This window comes from Conger conger, chromosome 17 (genome assembly GCF_963514075.1).
Source record: "Conger conger chromosome 17, fConCon1.1, whole genome shotgun sequence".
NCBI classification, from domain to species: domain Eukaryota; kingdom Metazoa; phylum Chordata; class Actinopteri; order Anguilliformes; family Congridae; genus Conger; species Conger conger.
This window is the reverse complement of record NC_083776.1, coordinates 13,419,185-13,445,364: the sequence shown is the minus strand read 5'-3', so window position 1 is coordinate 13,445,364 and position 26,180 is coordinate 13,419,185. Positions and strand designations below refer to the sequence as shown.

The following is a 26,180-nucleotide window of genomic DNA, read 5'->3' as shown; positions in this document are numbered from 1 at the left end:
AATGTCACCCATGTACATATGATACAAACTCAGAAACATGGACGTCTCATCAGAATTATCAATATGATCAGTATTTTTCCCACACAAAAAAAATGGCACAAAATGAAATTTGTTGCAACTAAAACATGCAGCTCACAAATCTCTCACTAAGTGACAGACGCACAAAAACCGTTGGCATTGCCTTGTTTTACCACTAGACGGCAGCAAAGCACTGGTGTTGGCTTCAATGTTGCGTCTCCTCTTGTTGGTTAATAACTGCACACACTAACTGAACCAGTTTCCACGAAGTACTTCAGAGGTTTTCACCGATTTTGAGGGAAACCTCAAGCTACATTTGACGACCTTCATAAATCAAGGTTCTGAATAAGATTATGAAACCAAAGAACTCTGATTTAAAAAAATGTTAAAATCATTTTTATAAAGTCACCCAAGAGAAAACATCCTTCTCTTGAGCTTGTACAGATCCAAACTCATTAAAAATCTGAACAAACGTCATCAGAATAATTTCAAAGGCAAATAACTACAAGTGCAATATAATGACATTTGTGATTTTAAAATATCGGTAAGAGAACAAATCAGATTATGTGACTCAATACATGAATGCCCCACTAAACATTTTTTACACTCCTACCAATCTCCTAACAACCACTCATGTAATGTTATGCTGAAAACCCTGTTATTCTCAACAAACAGGTTAATAAAGACACACAAACCGCAGTAAAAATGCATCTTTGTACTCCCCAATCCCGGCAGTTCATCCACTGCACACACGCTCTTATTATGTAATATACGCATTCTTCAAATTCTGTACAAATCATGCCTTTAAAAGCCTGCATGGGTCGGGCGGCTAAAAATAGCAATGACATGCAAACTGGAAAAAACTCCCTTATTTCGACAGCAAAGACACTGTTCAGTCCGACAAAGATACTCATGCGAGCGGAAGTGAAGCCGAGGTCCCCGCGGGGCCAGCGCGGCGGAGGGCGGAGGGGCGTTCCTCACCTTGCGTGCCCACCAGCACCAGGGGCACCTCGGCCGTGTGGCGGTAGTTGGCCATGCGGCTGTAGTAGTGGTAGACCGTCTGGAAGCTGATCTCATCCTCCAGGCTGAAGACGAAGATGACCGCGTCCACCCACAGGGCGAACTGGGGAGGGGGGGGGGGAAGAGGAGGCGGGTCAGACGGGTTCCCAGCAGCCAATCGGGAGCAGCGTCCTCGTAGCGTCGGCCAAGCGCGCGCTGAGGCCACCGCGCCGGTCAACACGGCGGTTTTGGAAACGGACACCGCTAACTCTTGGCTAGCGGTGCTCGAATGAGCCTCACCCTCCTCACCAGTCACACAGCGACTGCAGGCTAACAGCAGCGTGGGCAGAGAGGACAGGCTAGCATGAGAGATTAAGGGCATCTCAATACCTAAGGCTGTGGAGGACATTTCATCCAGACCTGCAGTGCCTGGACTAACAGTCCATTACATTACATTATCGGCATTTGGCAGACGCTCTTATCCAGAACGACGTACAACAAAGTCCAAGTATAGTAACCACCATTCTGACTCAGACCGCCACAGAAGCTGCCGTTTCGCTTAAGAGAAGCGGGTTGAGGCAGCTCCTATATTTAACCAGCCTCTGAACGAGCATATGGTGTACGAGTTCACAAGATACCGCAACAGCCTCACAAATACACGTGCGGCCGTGGGGTCATGACACAAGCTTTGCTTTGAGGACGAGAGAAAAGCAAGACAGGAGCCTGCAGTACCAACCTGCGCCTCCGGAGGGCCCCCTTCATCCCTGATGAGCAGGAGATAGCTCTGCCCGTCCACGACAATCTCCTTCTTGAAGCGCCCTCCTGCAGGGGAACAGGGGTCAGGTGGGAGGGGGGGGTTAGACGCACTCAAGACGGACATTGTCCAGTCTCTCCTGAAGAGCACCGAAAACTTCATTTTTTTACACCTTGAAAAAAGGCCAGCGTCTCAAAGTCAGGTTCTCCCTTCATCTTAATTTCCAGTCACTGCTCATAGGCTCACACACGGGAATGCTAAATCTGATAAGCTCTTCAAAATATTTATCTAATCTAATACTTACTTTAGAAACATCTACTGTATTAGTGGTCTGTTTTTTATGTTTTCTGTTAAAAATAAATATGCAGAAGTGCCAAGATGAGCCATCATGGCCACTTCAGGAAGAAACCCTGGAATCCAAGAAAATGGTCTGAACTCACTTCCTGTTCAAATACTGCAGCTGCTGTAAAGGGAACTGTTTTTGCATTTCAACTGAACTCTGAGAGGAAGTTTCTCGCAAGAACATAATAATAGTCCCTTAACCATACACATCGAGCAACAAAATCTAACAATAAATTTGCTCACCAATGCGTTAATTCATGCTTTTGCAGTTGTGAGGCCAATTTCTATTTCATAATTGTTCTGAGATAGACACTCATGGAATCATCAACACCCCACAGCTAATTTTTACACTGATCATCGTAACACCTAATTAAAGATTTCAAGGAAGTGTTCACCCTCGATCGGAGTGATGTTCTTTGCCGGTTTCTTTAGTCCTGAGGAGATTATCGTTTAAACAATTCTAAACTATTCTGTTTGCTGGGAAGAGCACCAAATCAGAGACAAATAGCATGTTGACCTTTTCAGAACCGCCTCAAATTAAAAGATAGGTTCGAGAACCACTGCCCTCCAGGACACAGCGATGATGTCGATCACAGCACAAACATGACGGGCGGCGTTCAGGGTGATGGACTATGCGGTGATGATAATGAGTATGGTTATGATGTAAGAGTCAGGTCTCCTCGCAAACTAGCATCTCTGGGGCATAACGAAATTCATACATCACTGAAGGGGGACATAAGGCTCTTGTATGAGAAGGTTGTTGGTGTTTGTTTTGAGAGGGACTGCAGGCACACGGAGGGATTGTCTGGGATGAGGAGCCCAGAGTACAGTACGCTGTTTCCACAGCCCAAAACGAGCGTCCCGTTGCTGTTGTTGCGGGATGAGGTGGGACAGGTGAGCACACAGGTAGGAGGCAGGCCGGATTGGGGAGTGACGCCGGCATTCAAGAGGACAGCATGGAAAGGTGGTCTGCTATGCTAATATTCTAGAAACAGTGCGAGAATGTTCTGTTAGCTGGTGTGTAGCGTAGCTTACATTTTTTAAAGATTTTGTGTAGGATTCCCACAGAGCTCCCTGCTGAAGGAACACCAGTGAGTCTTGGTCTGACTGTTGTGACAAGGCCGGGGCCCCATTTCACAAAGGATTATAGAGTTTGCTGGTTAAGTAAAAGCCAGAACCCAAATCTGGAACCCCGACTGAAGTAGATCTGGGTTTTACTCCGCACAATTATCCGGCTAACTCAGTAATCCTGCCTCGGAAAATACCACCCTGGACTCTACCCCACACGTACAGAGCCCAAAGGGTCTTTAGCCAAGTGTGCCCCAGTGCTGGGTCAATTTCAATTCAGCAAAATCAGGAATTAAATGAACAGAAAGTCCATTGTGTGACCCGTGGGTGTTGGTCAAATTAACTGAACTGAAGTAAACTTTAGTGATTAATTGTAATTAATGATTTATCCTGAATTATGATTTCTTGTGGGTCCTGTCCAGGGTAAAGGTAACAATTACATTTGGCACCCGCTGCTTATTTCCGGCACTTGGCTTGTGGGTAATTGCCCTGTGATAGCTTGCTGTCTTGACTGGGGGTGTATCTGAACGTCGCGTTCCTTTGTGCCACAGAAATCTGGGTGCAGATAACCGTGTTTAATGCCTGGGGAGGTTTGTAATTGGGGGCAGAGTGCGTGGTAGCAGTCTGTCTACAAGGCAAGCCGCAAGCACAACACTGCATGCTCACAGAAACCAGCGAAACGGCGCACAGACCCCCCGCCGTGAGCTACAGCTGGTACATGCCAACGGGTTTCCCACAGGCCTGTGTGAGAGCGTCCCAGTGATACAGGGAGAACCACACTGGCTGGGGGGGGTGGTTTCTTTCAGTAAAGTTAAAGACAGGGATAATTAAATCAGGGTCCTCGAGACCCGATAACGGCTGGTGTGAATACAGTGGCCAGTAGCTGTGAATCAGTAGCTGTAATTGTACAATGCATTACCCGGGAGTAAAGAAAAACCAGGGGTGGATTTGGACTTGAGGGCCAGATGTGATGTCTGATTTTTATTAAAATTTTTTCAGGGGGGGTGGGGGGGTTCCGCTTGAGGAGAGCAGTGGGGCGTGGTCACGCTGCACGTGGTCAGGGCCTCCAAACGGTCATGAGCTGCGAGCCCACGTGAGTACAGGGGTCCCATCACACCACTCCTCTCTCCGTCTCCGGTGGTCCGGAAACTGCCGACAACCACTTCCTAAGCTCCATTACGCGACTGTTTGAAAGTTTGAAAGCAGATTCATTTGCGAATAATTGTTTCCTCATTCTATCCCGAACAAAGCTTATTTCCGTTACTGCCTTATGAATTTCAAATCGTTTTAGTCCTCCGTCCTCAAGATGGAGCTAGAGTCTACTTATCGCCGACTGCTTTAGGCTCTTGGGCGAGAACGCGAGACCGAATGAGTCTCCCTGCATTCCGTGCATTGCAGTTTGTTAGGTACGCATGCAGAAAGGCACGGAGTTCTTTTCACAGCACTGAAATCTCGCCGTCACATCCCAAGAATGCCGTACTCTGACGTCAGTGTGACATTCCACCCCCTGTAATGAATGAGGGTTGAACGGACCATTGCTTTTCAACTTTTCACCGTGCATGTGGGCTATCCCATGAGGCTTGAAAATCGTGCAAACAATTTTATATTTACACTCAAAAGCAACTGGGGTATTTGCAAAACTGTAAGCAAGAGTAATGATTCTAACTTTAACTTTATTCTTGTACGCCTACAATCCCTAGAACGCAGCAAAAACATGGATGCGCCAGGTCTCCATATTGCCAGTTTCCGAATAGATTGGATAAGAGCTCAATTGAAACATGGTCACAAGACAAAACAAGCGACGCATACAAATACGAGATTATAGCCAATTATGTGATGTGTTTCAGTTTGTTAGTATACAAAAGTCACAGCCGTGTGTTATAACAGCATCACAAATAAACCATGCAGATAATAATGCAAAGCGATTTGTATGAAAGGCCAGCGATTATAAACTCAATTGGGTTAGGAGTCATAGAACAGGTTACAGTAAGCCTAATAAATGCCGATATTAATTTGACGGATTCCCATTTCAACCATTTCCGGTGCAGCGTTAACCAGGCACTGGGCTGACAAACTTCTTTCAGCAGCTATGGAATTTCTGACAAATGACATAATAATTGTTTTTGCAGCTTGGGTGAGACGTGTGGCGCAATCTGTAAGGCAGCCGAGTCGAGCCATACACCAAAAAATCCCCCACCTACACAATCCCTAACCTCTGCTAACCTCACTCCCTCACCCCCCTCACCCCCCTCCAAATAAAGCAAAAACATACTAAATTCTGGAATATTACTGGAGTTGCGTGAGAGAATCACCCACACATCCTAACATTTTCACACCAAACAGACTTCTACGTATGTCCAGGGCCCCGTTTCACAAAGCAGGATTGCCAAATTCGCAGGATAAGTGCACCGGGAAGTAAATGGTCTGCATTTATACAGCACCTTTATCCTGCACAACTGATGCTTCTCATTCACCCATTCATACGCACTCACACACACCGACGGCGACAGGCTGCCAATCAAGGCACCAATCAGCTCGTCAGGAGCATTTGTGGGTGTTAGGCGTCTTGCTCAGGGACACTTCGACGCACCCGGAGCGGGATTGAACTGGCAACCCTCCGACTGCCAGACGACCGCTCTGTCTGCCTGTACCAATGTCGCCCAGGAACCGTCATAAAACTGGAACGTGAAGTGAAGTGAGGTTTTCCTTGACACAATTACAAGCTATGCAGGTTTTCCTCGACACAATTATCCAGCCAACTCTGTAATCCCGCTTTGTGGAATACGAATGCCCCCCCCCCCCAGTTCTGCAGGAAGGCTTCCCAAGCCAAACAGCAAACCTGCTGCGTGTCAACAGCGGGTTCGGTTTCAGACAGATGTATACAGGCACGGACAGGAGCCAGGCTGACTGTGGGTCACGTGGTGGATCCGGCCCTGTACATCTGAGCATGTTTATTCCGCCGTCCTAGGTGGGCTTTAACAGTGTGTTTACCACGGGATCTCAGCGCTACTTTTCCTCCGGGTCTTGTGTGTTTGCCGATCAATTAAACACCCTCACCACACACCCAGCACATGTGTGAACGCATCCACTGCGTTCAGCAAGTGTTTTAATTGGGTTCCACTGAAGCTCCACGCTAATTAATCGTGCGTTCTGATGAGATTACTCCAGCTAATTATTTCCACTGTAGAGGCTGCCGTCCTTGTGGTGCAACAATACCAGGGCTCTCACCGTATTAATTATGATGGATAATATTGGAAAATGCCTACATTGTCTTTAACAAAGGCTTTGTGGGTACCAATTGAATTCACAACAATAGTGTCATTTCACAAAATATGAGTAATATCTGTTCTGCACTTTGTATCTTGTAAAAGCAGCAAGATTATGTGAATACATTACACTGTGGTATTATGGGTATGGGAAATGAAGCAATGACAGGTCAATAAACAGAAATCAAATTATTGTGATGAAATTAATGCCACGCTTGCAATTCTACCACTTTTCACATGACAATGTGTTTTATAAAGTGTGCCTAAAAAGTGCTGGATTTTATTTCTGCAAGTGAAGTTAACCACAGCACTGCAACAACTACAGAAAATAAATAAATCCCCATAAATCTGTATTCATTGGAATAAAAAACATCCTGTTTAAATGACTGAACTGAAAAAATAGCCTATTAAAAAGTTTAGATGAAGGAAAGGACCAACCAAGATACCAACACATGCTCAGAAACAAGAGCCAAATAAAAAATAAAAAAATAAAAAATCCAAGGATGCAGTTTGCTATCCCCAGGCCTTGAGAAAAACAGGGGTGTGTGTGTGTGTGTGTGTGTGTGTGTGTGCGAGCGAGCGAGCGAGCGAGCGTGCGTGCGTGCGTGAGTGTGTCTGTCTGTCTGTGAGTATGTGTGTGAGTGTCCGTCTGTCTGTGAGTGTGTGTGTGCGTGAGTGAGTGTGTTTGTGGGGTGGGTGGGTGGGTGTGTGTGTGTGTGTGTGTGTGTGTGTGTGAGAGTGAGTGAGTGAGTGAGTGTGTGTGTGTGTGAGTGTGTGTGTGTGTGTGAGTGAGTGTGTGTGTGCGTGTGTGTGTGCGTGTGTGTGTGTGTGTTGATAGCAGTGTTTTCCATAATTATAAGGTGTGTTTGTGCTGTCAGGGAAGAGGAAGCAGCAGGGTCAGCACAGCCGACCGCCGGCCTGTTTAATTATAGCCGATTTTCCAGCTGTGACGTGACGGTGCGGCGCAGAGCAGGGACAGACTCGCGGTTACTGTGTGTGCGTGTGTCACATGAGAACTGTGACTGCCCTTTCTGATACTGTATGTGACATTACAATCAGTACTTACAATACTGACATACACACAAACACAAAAACACAAACTGTACATACATGTTGACAAAAAGACATGCACTACCACACACACCCGCAAAGATAAACAAACACATGGAGACACGCAAACTAACAGACATACAGACGGATGTACAATGACAACCAATTGGCCCATTCCCCTGTATATTCTAAAATATTCCATTTTGTGCGTCCCTCCGAATCTGAAACCTCCAGAGGGCTTCGAGGAAGGACACAATGCTCGTAAACAAGCACGTAAACAAACAGTTGACCCCTTTTCCAACGGACCCGGCCTCTGTGAAAGAGTGTCCCACGGCCTCCGGGACAAAGGCGAACGCACTCGCACAGAACCATCGCGACCACTCGCTACGCGCTGCGGGCTATCAACAACCCCGCCTCCGAAGACGCATGGTGTCCTGTCTGTCCTCCGAGAGCACAGGAAATGTACGTCACGTTGAACATCTGTAGTGTGTAGTGGGTAGTAGGCAGTAGGCAGTAGGCAGTACGAGGGGTGGATTTGGGACTCGAGGGGAGTAGTAGTGGAGCTGTTTACAGGACACAGGTGCAATGGTTGGGGTTATGGAGAGTGACAGGACTGGAAATCTGTGATGGGCGATGGTGGGTGGACTACGACACACTGACGGCGACCGCAAGGCAGAACGCAGCTCGATCCAGCCCGGGCTCACCTGGGCCATTATTTCTTTTTTTTTACCAAACCCTTTTAATCCCCAATTTTGATGCACAAATTGTGCTTCCTATGTTTCAGATGTGCTACCTAAAAGAACACTGTAGCTAGAGTAAACGCACTCTTCTGATACGCTCACCTGCAAGTTCCCTGGCCATTTTACACTGTATAGTTCACACAGTACTACAGGAGACTACAGGAGCACATCAGAGGAGAGGCCCATCTCTCCCATTACACAAGGTCTTAGCCATTGTTTGGGGGGGGGGGGGGGGGGGCTGGCACTGATGGTATTAAACCTACACCATCCCCACCATTTTACAACCTCAGATTAACGCCTTCAGCCCACACTATAGTCCAGGCTCAAACCAGTAGTTTAATTTAGCCCAGTCTGTGTGCCTGTTAAAGATCAGGAGCCATTCAGGGCTCAGACAGTTGTACTGATGAGCTCAGTAAATTGACTGGACCAGGAGCATATAAAACTACGCCCAGAGGGGTCAGATCCGAAACTATCCTAAATACCGACCACCTTTGATGGCACCATCTTTTTCCACTGCTTTTTCAACGGCACATTGATGCTGTTGGTTACTTCTGGGTGTTTTTTTTTAAGTCAAGAAGACGCCAACGGAACCCGGACCGGATCGAACTGCGATGCAGAGGGAGCACGCTCGGTTAGCCTACGGGGACTACGAAGCAGGGCTCCCAGGCAGAGGGGAGGAGAGACGCAAGAGGATAGTTACCTGCATCCACGTCAGCTATTTAAGAGGCAGCCAAGGAAAAAAAAGAGAGAGAAGAAATGAAGAAAAAATCAAAGAAGCAGGACCCATTTTTTTAACTCATGCACAGACATTTTAACACCTTTAGAAATCACCAGGAAGAAAAACATCAGAGGCGCACCACTGGAAGAGAGACATACACAAGAGTGAGCCCTTTAAGAGAGAGAGCAGACTGTGGGGGTCGTATCCATTCCCTGCCTTTCCACAGACAGAAAAACACGGAGCACGTGACGCAGGCAGCACGATCCCCTCCGAAGGAAGTGGTTTTATTTATCGAGGGACAGCAGGTCTTCCTCTTCAGTAAAATGTTCCACACGGTGATTAACGCAAGGATTTATCTCTCCCCCGTACTCCTGTGAAAACAGCACATCGCCCCTCTCTCCATCCTCACTTTCCTTGAGGGAGGAGGGGAAAAGTGCAGGTTTTTATCAAAAGTGTGAAATGAGACTGCTGCTCCAGACTTTGGAAGTTGAGTTCCGAGGGCTTCTTGCCCGACCCCACCCTGACACAAAAACAAAAAACTTGTCGCTGGCTAGTATGTTCCGTAATATGGCTGGCCACGATTCTAGAAAATTTGCTTAACCAGAATTGTTGTATTGTATCGTTTTACAGATAAATCTGATGACATAAATCATCAATGAAAACAGTATGCTGCCGAAAAAAAGCAATTTATAGTTATTGATTACCATGCAGGGCACGGCTCTTGAATAACTGGAAAAATGTTGTTTCCACAAATATCTTTCTGTGGAAATTGATTGATCTGTAAAAATGTAAAATATGCAAGTCACGCTGCATATGACCTGCTAAATAAACGCAGCAAATCTTTGCAGCTAATAAAAATAACATCATCCCACTACGACACTACGAAAGACTCCACACGCAGTAAAATGTTATTCAGTAGCAGCCAATGCGTAATTCATATATTGCTTAAAGATTTACAGCTGTTGCACCGATTCAGCAAAACATGCTACTTTCCATCCTGGTTCACGTCATGCTGCTTTTGGAAGCGTCTCAAGGAATACAACACGGCCATTTTTCGGCAAAAAAATGTGTGGGCAAATCGAGGAGCCACGCAGGACAGGGGGGGGAAAAAATCCAAGACGTCGTGGGTTTCTGGGAATTCTTGGACTGCGTGGTCGTCTTGATTCCGCCGCAGCGTGGGTCAGTTTTGCGCACGGACGTCTGTGACTCACACCCCGGCACCTCGAGCGACCGATAGCTTCTAGTGCCGAACCATTGTTGTATTGTGCTTCCAATTCAAACAAGCACTCTGGGCTTATCAGCTGGGAGGAAATCTATATTTCCTTTTGATTATTTCAAACGAACGCCCCAACTAGACCGGCTTCGGGAAGCGGCATCACGTTTTTTTCCCCGAACACATTTTCACCGCAGTTAATGCATATAAATTATGTATGTGTATCACATTTTGACACATTTAATCGTTTACCCTCTTTCATTGGTTTTCAAAGACATAAGGTCAAGCGGGTAGTTGGTAAACAGCCAAATTAAGCGAACGCGGGGTTAAAACGGTACATTTCTAGTATTGGGCTGCCTCAACGTCTCATCCCAAAGGGAGGGTTTCTGTAGCACCAGTTCCACACTGCCGCGATAACATTAATAACGAGGAATTAAATATTTAAACGTGGGCCTTTGAAACTGGATATGCTCCAGGGCGCTCCCATATTGAGGGGGGGCTGGCAGAAACCTCTTTCCACTCTCAATTATGGATGGAGAACATGACGGTCTCCCCGGGGTCTGCAATCCTGGTTCTAGGAACAGGTGTTGGGTAAAAATCACCCTTAGGCTCAAGGCTGGAGGAAGTTAAGCTATACAAACGACTTTGCAAAACCACAATAAGGGTGATTCTGATAAGGACTCCTGTGTTTGTTAAACAGAAGAAAATTAGGACAGAAGCAAAGCAGAGGAGTTAACATGCATTAAGTATTTTTCACAAGCGTCACGTGTGCATTAGTCCATCGTCAGAACACACCCAATAGGATTGAACAGGGTTCTCTGAAACCCAAATTGTTTTGAATTAAAGTTCCGGTATTTTAGGACATACATTATAAAATACACACATCACACAAGTACATCCTTATAATTGCGCCTGATATTTAATATCCTGTATATGCAAAAAATAAATAAAAATGTCCAAGTTTATTTGAGCTACTGCAAGAAACCCCTGAAGACAGCTTGTATACTGTATAGTATGAGCACATCATAAAAGTATGCCACGTATATCGTTATTTTTAATCTGTCAGCATATTCTGCTGGAAACAGCTTGAAATTCGGGCTAGACAGCAAAATGGACATATGCTCAAGGCTTGATTTTCACTTGAGGTTTCATGAGATTGCAGTAGCGTATTTATAAGCAATAATAAATTGCACCTCTTAACATGGATTAATTTTGAAATTCTACTGTCTGTAATCTCCTCAATGAAAATATAAACAGGCAATCATGTTTATTCCCGCTCCCAGCCCACCTGATTGACCCTACTATTGACGGTAACAGCACATCACCTTAAGAGGGACCAGTTTCTAATCAAAAACTAACAACATATTTGTTAACTTGCGGGAGTGCGAGTGAAATAGTTTTTCCTCACAGCACAGCCCATGTACATTCTAACCTGAAAATTCCTTATTTTTTTTAATAATATGTGCGCAGGTTAGTGAGCGAATAAATGAAGAAGGTTGGCGTCGGACGGCTACAACTCCAATGCGTTCCCAGACCTTGAAGTTCAGCTCAACGCTGGTCTCAAATTCCAACATCTGGGACAACAGCAGGAGAGCCAGAAACGTGGGCTGTCAGACAACAAGTTAATCATACTCGAGATGAGTCTCCCGCCCACTGGATTCCCTGGATTAGCCACGTTAGCAGTGAAATTATGAGACCGTGAAAAAGAGTTAGAGAGTCACACAATGTTAATATTATCAGGCCCAGTCAGTGACATTTCCCCCCGCAACTAAGCAAACTGCGGCAAACACAAAAACAGACTTGAACCCGAATGACAAGTGCGTTCAGAAATGCGGACTCTTTCTAGACCAGGGGTGCACAACAAGGGCCGATCTGTTTCAGGATTTTGTGCTAACTTCTGCTCATAATTATTTAATTGACTCAATGATATCTTATCTGACATGTGTATGAGTACCGGCTACAGCTGCAGACTGCAAGTGTATCGAGGACCGGAGTTGTGCACCCCTGCTCCAGACTCAACATTGTGAAAAGGCTTTGGATGTGGCAGTTTAAACATGCTTACCTTCTGGGGACTCTTCCTGTACATAAGTACCGGTCAGGTACCTGTGCACTAATGCCGACTTGCCGCTGGCCAGGTTACCCACAATCCCCTAGAAGTGGTGGGAAATATAAGTAAATTAGGCATTCTGGGAATAATAGTTTAATTTCCCCAAACATTACCTTCAAAACAAGATCCACTGAGATGCATTCCATACTGCTGTTCTGGAAACACATTCAATATTCCTTCAATAGCGCCATACATTAAACATAATGCAAAGTAAATGTAGCTGTTCATTGCTGAATTACTGCACCGGCTCATATAAATAATAAGCGCATATATTGCGCTCCCTGGCCTGTTCATGTAAGCGGCTCTATTTCAAACTGCACTGACGGATGTGAGAAAACTTGCTGCCTCAGCCCTATTCCTGAATAATCCATACAGAATGTGGAAAAGACAAACGATCGGAGGAAGGAGAGCGCACTCACCACTTTGAGCTCCGGTACCGAGCGACTCATGGTCCATTCCTGACTGTTCACGAAGGCATCTGCAACACAGAGAGAAGGGGAGAGGAAGGAGTTAGCCAACAAAACCACAGCAAAACTAATGAAAGCCCTGTACGGTGTCCTTTTCCTTAAAAACAAGAAGGAAAGCGTGAGGGCATTGGTCTAAATGGATGAGCTATATTCTGTACAAAAGAAATAAATGCAAATACATCGCAAAGGTTACAGCTCTGTAGCGAGATATTGAGAATGGGTTGATGGGGACAGGGCCAACTCCGAAGAGAGGCAAAACGGCACAATAAATGGGACAAAAACCTATCAACAGGGTGTCATCATACAGCAACGCAGAACCAGACAAACCCCACGGTCTGTCAGGGCAGGGAGAGCGGGGCTGAGGTCTGTTCAGCGGTAATGAAAATTAAATCGGGAGAAAAGGAGCGCGAGGGAGAGAACTGCATGCTGGGAAACAGCCTTTATCGTTAGTGTCTCTGCCTCACCAGCAGCCTGTCACAGTCTACCACCCAAAGCCTGTCAGTGCTGCAGAACTCAAGAGCGTCAACAAGGCCAATTACAGCTCTGCTGAAGCCATCACTGCATGTGTGTACTGTGTGCCCCACTCCAATGACACATCGCACCCCACTGCGGTGACTGGGTACCGCAGAAGAGCTTCGAGACTCCGAGAAAAACCAGGGCTGGAGAAAGACCGTAAGGACCATTTCCAATGGTGTTCATTTTAGCTAGATTTTAATACGATTTTGGAAATATACCTTTATCTTAGCAACTTTTGCTAAATGTAGGTATATAGCAACCAACTGAAAAGTCAAATCAAGCATATGCCGTTTTATGTAGCAAATGGGAAGCGGTGTATTGTGTGAATTGCAGCATAAGTAGTGGAGTTCACCCCAGAATAAATGCTCAAGCTACAGACACGGCGATACTGCTCCAAATAAACACCGTTCCAGGCGTTACCACACGATGGTTAGCATAGCACAAATACGTGGGTTGGTGCTATGCTAAGGTTGTTCCAGGAATTCCTGGAGCCCTTTAAACTGGTGCATGTATTCATCCCACCCCCTCTACTGCTGGCACTACCCCCAGAAGCTCAGCGCTTCCCCTCTAAGAAGCTACATCAGCAGCATCCAGGAGGTCTGCAATCCCGCCAGAAAGGAAAGGAAAACTGCGGTAACTGCCGTCACACGGAGGGGCCGGTGATTTCCAGCGACCCCCCGCGGTCCGCTCGACGCGGCAGACAGGGAAGAGAAGAGCGTGAGCCGTCCCCCGCCCGCCGTCCCCAGCCCCCGAGAGCAGCCAAACTGTTGTATATTTCATATTCCCTCTAACAAACCGGCTGCCAAACCACCCACGCAAACCCTCCGCCGTTTAACCCTTTCCTGACACGGCGGCGTAACGCCGCGGTGCTGCCGGTGCCCTACTTACGCGGAGCGCCGCGCTTCCATCTGAGGGGTCTCTCAGGCAGGTGGGCGCGCTGCCATTTTGATTGCGCGAGATTAAAAGGTTGCTTTTGGCACACGCTCGCGGCACTGGGCAGAATACAGTCAAATGACGTGCGACAGTCGATGCTCGCTTATCTTGATATCTCTAAGATATCTATATGAACCATCCAGGAGCGTGGTACCGCCGAATACAGTTTCGAAAAGAAGCAGTTATGCGGCATTCTTCTTTGGCCGTATATTATTAATGAGTTTTTTTTGATGCAAGCACTCTGGGATTTGCGTAGGTTTTTTGACTTCCCGTCGAATATAGTCACACAAGCGCATGCACGCATGCACAGACACAGTATGCAGGTCTTTCATACAACTACACTTTTGAAATCCTTAAAATATTACGCCATTAGCATTTGGAAAAACACCCAAATGTGTGCGATTAGAAAATGCAGTAAAAACACAAAATGGCAACTAACACTCATTCAACACCCAACTTCCACAGCCTATCGGCAGTATGTACAATGAAAAGGGCAGTGAATAGCATGCAGAAAGCTTGAGGAATCTGTTCTGCTCAACGCTGCTGAAACGCTAAGCAACTCTGAAAAACCACAGAGAATTTGAAATCCCTGCATTGGAAATGCACATTTGCATTTTTACCCATTTATAAAACAGGGTACTCGCCTGCAAATGAACCTATGCCTCCACAAAAAAAATAAAAAATGTATGCCAACCATTTCATATTTCCTAATCAGACACATTTCAGTGTTTTTATTTGAGGAGTGCTCTCCTCACTGCCCTCCCTGCAGACAGGAACAGCCAGCTGCAGACGGTCAATGACAGAAGTAGTGAGTCCATCTCCCTTTCCTCCCGAAACCCAAACAACGCCTCCCTTCTCTGCATGCACATGGTTTACAGGGGCAGTGCGATCAGGGGCTTGAGTGCGTGATCTGGACACGGGGTCCCCCGAGATGTGCTAACGCAACACAAGCACAGAGCGGGGAACAGGTTCTCTGTCAGTCACTGTACTAGTATAGGTGAAATCTCATTCTCCCGAAGCGAAAACAAATAGCCCAGACCACTCCTTTCCCCGAGTCATTGGGACTCATGTCAGGTACTGCGAGTGGCAGGCAGGGAGGGACCCTTAGGTCAATCTTAATCAGGCTAAATGCCTGTCATCAGTAGGGAGTAATGGGCACATATAGAAGTGACCAGGCTCTAAATCACCCTCTTTTCTTTCTTCATTTTTTTAAAAGCTCAAGCTGTCAATATTAGGACATGGCACCATGGCATCAATAGCATTTGAGGTGAAATACTGACATTTCCTTTTTAGATAATCTACAGGAAAGAGGGAAATCTTGCGACATAGATCTAGAAAAAGTGACGTTTGTGAGGGTGATCTGTTGGCTTTACGACAAGATGAGCCGGGAGCCGTGCTGGGCAAGCTTACGACCGACAGCAGAGGAAGGATTCATACCACCTAACCATCTAACCACCACGTCCCGCACAGCTGGACTCAGCCAGGAGGGGTATCTTCCTGCCCCCTCAGGACGAGAGCCCCTAACCAGGAAGCATCCTCAGCTCCGAGCGGCTGAAGGCTTTACGGCCTTCCGCGGATTCTGATGTCACTGCATTCCACAGGAAGGGCAACACATGGCCACCAGGATACCCTCAGTCACGCAGAGACCGGTCATCTCCAAACACCTCAGTCACGCAGACCGGTCATCTCCAAACACACCCAATTATCCATTAACCCCTTATGGGCGGATGCGACCTGCATCTCCAATAACAGACGGATGCGACGTCAACGTTGTATTTGATCATACGACCGCTTTTCAAGACACATGACCGTTGAAATGCGTTGTGATTCCTAGGCCTTTCGGTGAGTTTTCTATAGGTCGCCTTAGCCTATAATAGGTTAATGCTTCCATTCATAAATATTACTGTTTGCTCGCACAAGGTTTTGAACCAGCAGTGGAAGCGCAGGAATTATGAGACGTTGACTGTACTTACTGTAGACCAGGATGTGAAACGTTTCATATTCGAGGTGGGGCGGGGGGGGCTAAATGACAGGAAAAGGACAAATGAGCCTTTTTCCCCCCTCACAGGAAATATGCATCTGTGTGAAACGTGTGTGAAAGCACTGAAATAACTGCATCATCTGCAGAGCCAAAAGGCATTACAAGCGCTTGTAAAAAAAGACACAAATCCTCCAGCCCTGCTATTAGAATCCATCTCTGTAACAGGAGCCCAGCCCCGTAATCAGAGCGTTAACCTCGCGCCGAGCCCACGACCCTTTAACACAGCGTCTCGCTGTGTGAGGAGGGGGCGCCTGGCTGGCAATTACACGCTGCCAATTTGCAGTTACAAATTACAGGGCTCTGCGGCACACGATTTCCACTCTGAGCGCCCCTGACTGCAGCCATCGAGCCCACGTTAGCACAGAGCGCGCCTCGATTAGCAGGCTCACGTTAGCACAGAGCGCGCCTCGATTAGCAGGCTCACGTTAGCACAGAGCGCGCCTCGATTAGCAGGCTCACGTTAGCACAGAGCGCGCCTCGATTAGCAGGCTCACGTTAGCACAGAGCGCGGCTCGATTAGCAGGCTCACGTTAGCACAGAGCGCGCCTCGATCAGCAGGCTCACATTAGCACAGAGCGCGCCTCGATTAGCAGGCTCACGTTCGCACAGAGCGCGCCTCGATTAGCAGGCTCACGTTAGCACAGAGCGCGCCTCGATTAGCAGGCTCACATTAGCACAGAGCGCGCCTCGATTAGCAGGCTCACGTTAGCACAGAGCGCGCCTCGATTAGCAGGCTCACGTTAGCACAGAGCGTGGCTCGATTAGCAGGCTCACGTTAGCACAGAGCGCGCCTCGATCAGCAGGCTCACGTTAGCACAGAGCGCGCCTCGATTAGCAGGCTCACGTTAGCACAGAGCGCGCCTCGATTAGCAGGCTCACGTTAGCACAGAGCACGCCTCGATTAGCAGGCTCACATTAGCACAGAGCGCCTCGATTAGCAGGCTCACATTAGCACAGAGCGCGCCTCGATTAGCAGGCTCACATTAGCACAGAGTGCGCCTCGATCAGCAGGCCCACATTAGCACAGAGCCTCGATTAGCAGGCTCACGTTGGCACAGAGCGCGCCTCGATTAACAGGCTCACATTAGCACAGAGCGTGCCTTCGATACGCGCTCGTGCCAGCGCGTTTGAGCGATACGCCCCTTTCCGCACGCAGGCTTTTATGTTGTTGAGTGTTGTCTCCGGTCTGTTGGGAGTCGAGCGATGAGAAGTGGGACGGGGCGGTGGTTCGGTGATGAGAAGCGGAACCCTGTGAGACTCGGCGTAGCGTCAGGACTGGTAGCGTACGGACATGGCGCTCAGTGAAACGTGGCTGAATAACAATAGGCCGGAGCCCTCAGCCACTCTCAGTAATGCAGTTTAATATTTCATCCCAGCAGCTGCTGCAGCCTGGCAGGCAGGCACCGGAGGCTCCCGGCCTAAAGTAGGCCACAGCTGAATCTGTGGGTTACCCGGGCAACAGGACACAGCGCTGATGTTATACTAACCCACTGAAGGAGACACTTCTTTTTTTTCTTTTTTTTTCTTCGAGGCGCGCATGCCCACCACCGACTGAATATCCAGGTTTTTTTGGAGGGGAGAAAAAGAAAATTCCATTTGCAAATATCAGAGGAAAGCACCATTAGGTGCATGTCTGTGTGAATATGGGAATGTATGCGGGCACTTGCACATGTGTGTGTGCAAGCAGATAGAGGTGTGTGCGTGTGTGTTCTTGTGTGTGTGTGTTCTATGAGTGCTAGTGTGCGTGCATATGTGCATGTTTGTGTTTGTGTTTGTGTGTGTGTGTGTGTGTGTGTGTGATGGCCTCGCTCAGTGACCCAGTGGATCCAAACTGCAGTGAGGGAAGCAGGTTACTCTGAATCCTAATCTACACTCATGAGATACACTTATACTCCAGTTACTGCTCTGAATCCTAATCTACACCCCAACCACTGCTCTGAATCCTAATCTACACCCCAACCACTGCTCTGAACCCTAATCTACACCCAAACCACTGCTCTGAATCCTAATCTACACCCCAACCACTGCTCTGAATCCTAACCTACACCCAAACCACTGCTCTGAATCCTAATCTACACTCGAGTGACTGCTCTCTGAATCCTAATCTACATTTAGACTTCAGTGCCTTGACCAAAATAGTTTCATTTCACTCCTTGAACAGAAGCCTTCGGGCACCGAACATGCTGCTTTTAAACAACCCTTAAATGATTTATGTGCATCTCCAGTCAAACCCCCCTCAGCCACGTTAACCCCTTCCTTCCTCCAGCTATCGGAGTTAACCCACAGAAGGGCCGAAGGGAAGTAGGTCACGAGATCAAAAGCATACTCGCATAAGCATATATAAACGTTGGCTGAGCTGTGGTGAACGCTCTGCTGTAAAATGGCTGCCGCACACCACCCAGTCAGGGGCAGTGCTGACGCCAGTAACTCCACCACCCCACGGAGTGCTTTGAAGTCTGAACAGCAGGGTAGTTAAAATTCATTACAATTACCGTGAAAAAGAATAAGAAGAATTCGGTACAAGAATAGAATCCGATAATGGAGCCAGTCCACCTCCCCGCCTTAATAAAATCTGGAGGAGGCTCTGTGCATCAGACCCCCCCCCCCCCTCCTCCATCTCCCCCTCCATCTCCCACTGTACGATGAAAGGCTTCGAGACTATGTGCTGTAAAAAGCCTCAGAAAACCGCCTTCTGGTTGCCGGTCGGGATGACCGTGCCCCGCTGTTCTCAATGGGGTCCAGTGCCCCCCATCACGTTATCACCCGCACTTCTCATCTCCCCTCAGAGCTGCTGGGGGAAAACACGGGCCTACTCGCGGAGACAATTAAGCAATCTGGTGTAATCTGCATCTGCCTCTGTGACTCCATTCATTAGGCAGCGGTGTTCGCGAGCGGTAGCTGCCGGGTTCCTGGGCGGCCCCCGTACGCACACCCCGGATGTGTGAAAGGGTCGAGGACAATAGGAGTCAGCTCTTCCTCAGCGGAGCTTTTCAGCTCCTCAGTCCGCCCCGGCGCACCGAAATAGCGTCTCGCAGGCCTAATGTAGCCTCCGGAACGGAGCCATAAGATCCGATTAAGCACTTCAGACATTTTAGACACTGGAGACTATTCCCTAGGGTGCTACAGCTTGTAGTCCTAGAACCAGGACGTGAATTGGCATTGTTGTGCCACGGGTGCTTTAAACAGAAGCTCCCACCAAGTGCCTATATTGAAACTACGACCGTAAGGTCGCATTGCAGGCGGCCCGGTATCAAACTTCAGTGGCAGTTCGGCAAATGTTGTTAGCAACTTCATTTTTTAAGGGACAACAGCACAGAAATATACTGTTGCGATATTAACGGATTTAACCCGAGTCTTGGATAAAAACTGAAGTTCACGTTAACCACAAATGTTATTTTCAGCAGAAACTGAAATCCCAATGGGGGAACAAAGGCATTGGAGGGAGCCCATGACAGAAGAAACTTCCGGGTCGGCCTACAGAGACGTCATCACTGTAACACTCTATTAGAACCAGTGCCTCAGTCCTCCCCTCGGGCCATAGTTTAAACCCCCTCCTTTCTGAAGTGGACTCTCACCAGCGCGGCGCTGTAGTGTCGGTGTTTCAAACGCAGGTGTGGCTCAGATATACGGCCTGCAGAGAGCTGAGAAACCCCGGGGCGAGCCGAAGAGGAAGCATGTGGTGGCGCGGTGAGTACAGCCCGAAAAAATCTGGGCCCGGGACGAGAAATCTGCCGAGATTCCGGTAGATCGTAAAAACCTCCGCCCCATTCCATCCATCAACCGCCGCTGCGCCGCTTTTAGCCCGGTGAAGAGGGGGCTCCACCTCCTCCGGTGAAGAGGAGGAGAGGGTCTGGATAACGCGCGCCGGTTGGCTTTCATCACCTCGAGAGCGCAGCCTTTCTAAAAACGCCTCGCCTCTCGAGCGCCCGCGAGCAGGCGGCCACGTACCGTGCCTAATCGAGGAATGTTGCCCCGTGCGGTCCTGCTTATAAATCTGCACCTGCCTCATTTTTCTGTTTGGGTTGAGCGCGGGGGTCCCTCGCTGGCTAAGTCAAGCAAGTCACTGCCCAGCAGCAAACATAGCCATCTCTCAACTGAAGGTGAAATGGTGCAGGACCTTTGAAGTGGTTTAAAACCCTTGACGTGGGTTTAAAGGGCTCCTTGCTCACCGGAGGGGTGTTTTGGGATTTTGGGGAGGTGTGTTTCCCTCTCTGGATTCTGTGTTGGTGTGGCTCTGAATAATCAAAATACGTACAGGTGGAGGGGGGGGAACCAGTTCCGAGAATGGTATGTCCGTTTCTGGATTTCATCCCACCTTCTGGATTTTCATCCCAAAATGAGCTAAACTGTTAGCTCATGTAAATGATTATGGAAATTGAATCTTTAGATACAATTGAATAATTATATCTGTGGTAATGGGAGCAGAAGTTGGCATGAAAAGCAGACCCAGACATGGCTCTCCAGGAACAGGGTTCCCCGGCCCTGCAGGCCAACGAGTCCGTTCAGTTCTCAGAACGTGCCTTCTGAGCTCCAGGTCACAGGCGCACACTGTGACAAGGACCCCCTACTGCTGTGGCACAGAGTACAGGTGTGCATACAGGTGCGAGATGGGCCAGAACATGCATACGTGTCCACACACACACACACACACACACACACACACACACACACACACACACACACACACACACACACACACACACAGACCCGCACGCACGCACGCACACCCCCTCCCCTGGCAAGAGGAACACGTACAGACGGTGCGCACCTCAAACCCAGAACACGTATACGTGTCCACACACACACACACACATGCACATGCACGCACACACACACGCGCACGCACGCACGCACGCATGCACACCCCCTCCCCTGGCACGAGGAACACGTACAGACGGTGTGCACCTCAAACCCCGAACATCAAAAGCACACAGCAGATGTCTCCTGAAGAGCGCTGTACCGTCTCTCAGGCGCACATGTGCCTCCAATAAGACCGGCGGGGTGAGCGCTCCTCGGACAGCGTCTCCCTCTCACGCTGGCAGCGGCATATCTGAGGCCAGGGCTGGACGGAATCCAGGAGCGGAGCCGGAACAGGAGCCAAACAGAGCCAGGGTTCGGCTCTGCAGAAACCGAACGCCCTGAAGAACGCGCTCCGTCTGTCCATCTCCCCGGTTTCCCCCTCTCCCCTGCCAGTGGTCTGTCATAAATTCAGCCGGATTAAAAAAACATTTGTCAAACAATCCACTGCAGCAGTATAGCGTTCAAAACAATGTCTCCTATTTCAACCCGGCTTCTATGTAATTACACACGAGAGCACCGCATAAGCAGGGCTGAGTTACATAACGCTCCCTGCATGGTAAACCTCAGTATTCAGAGTAGCTACAAACGCACAAGCATAAACGCTAAAATATCAGGGCTTTAGTATTACTGCCGCAGACAAAATGGCGCAGCGTACCGCGGGGAGAAAAACCGGGCAGGGGGGCGAGTTTTAGGATACAAAAACGTTTAAGTAAAAAGAGAGAAATCTGGCGCGGTAGTACCGTCTAAGCACGGAAATAAAATCTTAAGAATTAGGCCAACCAGACAACATCACGGTATGCAAAAAAACAGAATCAAATCAACACCACGTCATCCAAGAGTAGACGCTTTACGAAGCGAGTTTGTCAAGGACACATCCACCCACTCTCCTTTGGCTTGCGCTCAGTGAACACAATCAGAAGGGTAAAAATAACCGCTTTAGCGCTGCAGGTTTACGTCTGAAAAGCACAGCAGAATACACCGGTCAAGGTTTCTGTAACATTTAATGTAATGGCCTAATAAGCAGTGAACTCTGACGGCCTCTGTAAAGTACAGCAAGGGAAGGCTTGACAGGAGAACGGGGGAAGAAGGGCGTTAAAGACGAAGCTCTGCGACACGGACGGGTTTCTGTTTCTGTCCGTCGTCAATCACAGCGCTGACGCAACGAGGCCAACGACGGGTCACCGGCTCCACCGACCTGTCCGGTGATTGGACGCGACACCGGAGGGGCCTACACTTTCGTTTGTCGACGGCGCTATTTATAGAGGGGCCGCGCAGAGTCGTGGAAACACCGCGAGCGATCCCCGCTAAAGCCGGGGCCAGCGCAGAAATAACTCGGCCCGGCTAATTGTCAGTTAAGAACATTACAGTTGCATGTCGTGACTGACCGCAGGTGTAATGCGGTGAAGGAATCCAGCCACACCTGTTAAGGAAACAAGCGTTCACCTCGGGCAAACCTCATTCCGTGCACCCCTGAGTTTCTCTCACTGACAGGTCTGGCTCCCCCCACCCTAATGCAGCAGAGAGAGACCTCAGGGCACTTTCCCAGCAGAGACGGGAACCGCCATCGTGTTTCAGTTCACCTTGGCCACATTTTTTGCATGCAAAACACTGTCTGTGCTCCGAGCGCTAAACGCGGTCAACGTATCTTCACAACATCTGGATGAGCCATGCCCGGGTCAGAACCAGACCTACACCGTGAATCTTACAGCACACATCCCTGGGTCAGAACCAGACCTACACCGTGACTCTTACAGCACACATCCCTGGGTCAGAACCAGACCTACACCGTGAATCTTACAGCACACATCCCTGGGTCAGAACCAGACCTACACTGTGACTCTTACAGCACACATCCCTGGGTCAGAACCAGACCTACACCGGGGCTCTTATAGCACACATATTCACTCCAAACCAACTCCATCCTCTCATTTCAAACTCCCAGCGACAGTTCTTTCCATGTATAAGTCAGGAACATCCTCATTTCATGGTGGTGGTAACTGCTAACATTGTGTCTGTTGCCTTCGTGTTATCTCAGTTCCTCAGTTCCTGTTCGAGTTGGTTTAGTTCTCCTATCGGAGCAGAAAGATGGAGTAGGTCCTCATGCCGTGTCCATGAGCATGCTGAGGAGGGAGTTCCCCATTTTCAACACACAATCACTTCATTTAGGCAAACGTGAGATTTGTGAGATTTCAGTCTCCATTCGCCATGGCATAGGAATGCATCAGGATGTTGTTTGCCAAAATATCTCTGGTAGGCTGTAATGAACTGACAAGGCACACAAACATGTCTCATTGTTTTTAAACATCCCCTGTACTTTAACTTGTAATGCACTCTATGTTGTAAAACACTCTTTAAACGTTTCCAGTGTCGAGACCACCTAGGCCTGTGTTACATAAACATAAACAGATTGATTTGGCTTAGTAGCTATATACAGGCTATTAAATGTAGCCTACTACATTTACTGAGAATGTACTGTAAATACATTATTGTAAAATGGCAACTTTACTTGCCATTCCCAGGCATATGGTAACAAATACACAGGGCTAAGTCCTCACTTAGCGCATGTGAAGTGACGTGAGGGTTAAAATGCACTGCGGATCGAGAGCAGCACACTCGGTGAGAACAATAGGCGGCGTCGCGCGCGTGTGAGAGTGCAGCGGAGCGGCAGAACGGCGGAGAAGGAGCTGACAGGACTTGGCTGCTGTTCAAAGCCGGCCGGCCTCACAAAGCAACACTTAGCGCGGCGCTCGCTCGCTCTCTCGCTCACACAAACAGACGGCGACAGCTCGCGGGGAGCGGGGCGAACACGGCGGCCTGCCCGCCGCGCGGAGCGTGGCGGAGCGTGCCGCGGCCGTAACTCAACACCGCCGCGCCACCCAGCTTATCTCCGCTCCGGCACCAGCCGTTCCTACAGGTGAGGTTTATACGACGGCCCTTTCCTGACGTTTCCCCCGCTCCGGGTTTGAGGGCGGCTCCGGCGTGGAATCGCGGTGCTGAAGTCGTACCCGCTGCAAACGCAACCGTCGCGTAACGCAACGTGCTTCATTTCATCTTCTGTTCGCCGGTGAAATTTTGTTAATGACAGCCAGGGAAGGGCCGCACGGTGGCTGTAATGCCGTGAACAAACACTTAGCTGCACCCGTTCCCCACCCAATCAAAACTACAGACACACACCCACAGCAAGCGCAACACTCAGAGCACAGAGTCGAGGGATGAACTTAACTCGGTGATGAAGTGCTGACACGGGCCTGACTCTCAGGAGACGGAGGGAGTTAAAAGCGCTCCACAGCGAAAGTGATGCACAGTGACACACACACTCCCAATCAGAGGCAACAAAAAGCATACTTGAGGTTGCGGGGAGCCACAGGGCTTTTACATACAACGACTCAGCTATAGGACAAGTGTGCTGCTAATTACAGCGTCCCATAAATGTGGTGGATGCTCGCTGAATAAGCAAAGGCAGAAAACATTCCGTCAAGAACCCTGTGGAGAAAAATCCATTAGGCACACGAGACAATTTGGCTTGCTGTATCAGCCTCGGTCAGTGGGTGAGAGCAATGAATGAGGGCTTTAGAGTGGGTAATATGCAGTCCACGTGTGATAAACGTGCCAATCAAAGTGCGACTCAGTAACTGACGGGCGTGGAAAAGCATGCCGATTCGCCGGAATGGGCCGGACCTGTGAAAAAAGGCAACTCGCTGGTTTTTGGCGGAATATTGAATAAACTTGTTTAATTTGAGTACGATTTGCAGTGAAGCGTTACGCAAATCAGGTGTATGCTGTCAGACCGGGTGTGGCGAGGGATCAGGAACTGAGCGAAAATCACTTTTGGGCGGCCAAGCCCCAGGTGGGGTTGGAGGTTTGGCAAAGCAGGAGGATTTTGTACAGATCTGAAGAATGTCACCTACCAACTGCCAAATCAGGAAATACGCTAAAGAGAAAAATGTTTTTATATTCAATAAAAACGGAGAGGAACAAAAGCAACAGTAAAAAAAACGACGGGCTCTCAGCCATACCGGCTGGAAAGCACAACAGAGGCAGGCTTCAGCAAAGACTGCCACCGCAAACAGACGTCGCCAACAAACACCTGAACACTCCCACTCGCTCCGCCCAGCGCGTTCAGCGTTCCCATCGAAACGCGAGGGAACGGCCAGAGTTAAGCGTTAATCCCAGCCGGAGCGGAGAGGGACAGAGCGTTAATCCCAGCCGGAGCGGAGAGGGACAGAGCGTTAATCCCAGCCGGAGCGGAGAGGGACAGAGCGTTAATCCCAGCCGGAGCGGAGAGGGACAGAGCGTTAATCCCAGCCGGAGCGGAGAGGGACAGAGCGTTAATCCCAGCCGGAGCGGAGAGGGACAGAGCGTCCGAACAGCCAGAGTTAAAGCGTTAATCCCAGCCGGAGCGGAGAGGGACAGAGCGTTAATCCCAGCCGGAGCGGAGAGGGACAGAGCGTCTGAACGCCAGAGTTAAAGCGTTAATCCCAGCCGGAGCGGAGAGGGACAGAGCGTCCGAACGGACAGTTAAAAGCGTTAATCCCAGCCGGAGCGGAGAGGGACAGAGCGTCTGAACAGCCAGAGTTAAAGCGTTAATCCCAGCCGGAGCGGAGAGGGACAGAGCATTAATCCCAGCCGGAACAGAGAGGGACAGAGCGTCTGAACAGCCAGAGTTAAAGCGTTAATCCCAGCCGGAGCGGAGAGGGACAGAGCGTCCGAACGGTTCAAACGTGAGCCCCCCAAACGAACGCAAGTTCCCACACTGCCGGAAAAATAAGAAATGATGAAACCCCCAGATAGAGGCGAGGCTATTTATAGATGAGCTCGTGGCTTCTGAGACATTTCTCAGTGCGGAGGAAGAGGAGGGAGAGGGGGCGGAGCCAGCGACCGCCATCAGAGGTCAGGCCATGTGCATTGTGGGCCTGGAAAATGTGCAAAATCAACACAGTGCTTTTTATTCCCCCATCTCCACACTGCACAGACGTGCAGTGACCCTGAAATACAACCAGCCAATTTCACAGGGTTATTTATATAGTTTTGTATTCTATGTATGTACATTATAATGGTCGTGCGTAAGGGGGAAATTATAACCTGCGCACCACCGCCCTACACAGGCATCTCCAGACAAAAACATGTACTTAAAACAAGATTAAAAAA

At 48.8% G+C, this 26,180-nt stretch overlaps 1 protein-coding gene across 3 annotated transcripts in view; it reads right to left on the bottom strand.

The window, feature by feature from the left end:
- agap1 (ArfGAP with GTPase domain, ankyrin repeat and PH domain 1) overlaps positions 1-26,180 on the bottom strand; it is a 154,636-nt gene that overhangs the window by 78,522 nt on the left and 49,934 nt on the right. For 2 of the 3 annotated variants that reach the window (XM_061225842.1, XM_061225841.1), the window contains 5 exons: positions 12,695-12,753; positions 12,231-12,318; positions 8,938-8,952; positions 1,754-1,839; positions 1,000-1,141 (listed from right to left, as the gene is read on the bottom strand). In XM_061225842.1, coding sequence (XP_061081826.1) covers positions 1,000-1,141; positions 1,754-1,839; positions 8,938-8,952; positions 12,231-12,318; positions 12,695-12,753 — 390 coding nt within the window. The remainder of the gene's footprint in view (positions 1-999; positions 1,142-1,753; positions 1,840-8,937; positions 8,953-12,230; positions 12,319-12,694; positions 12,754-26,180) is intronic. The other variant, XM_061225843.1, reaches the window with a different exon arrangement.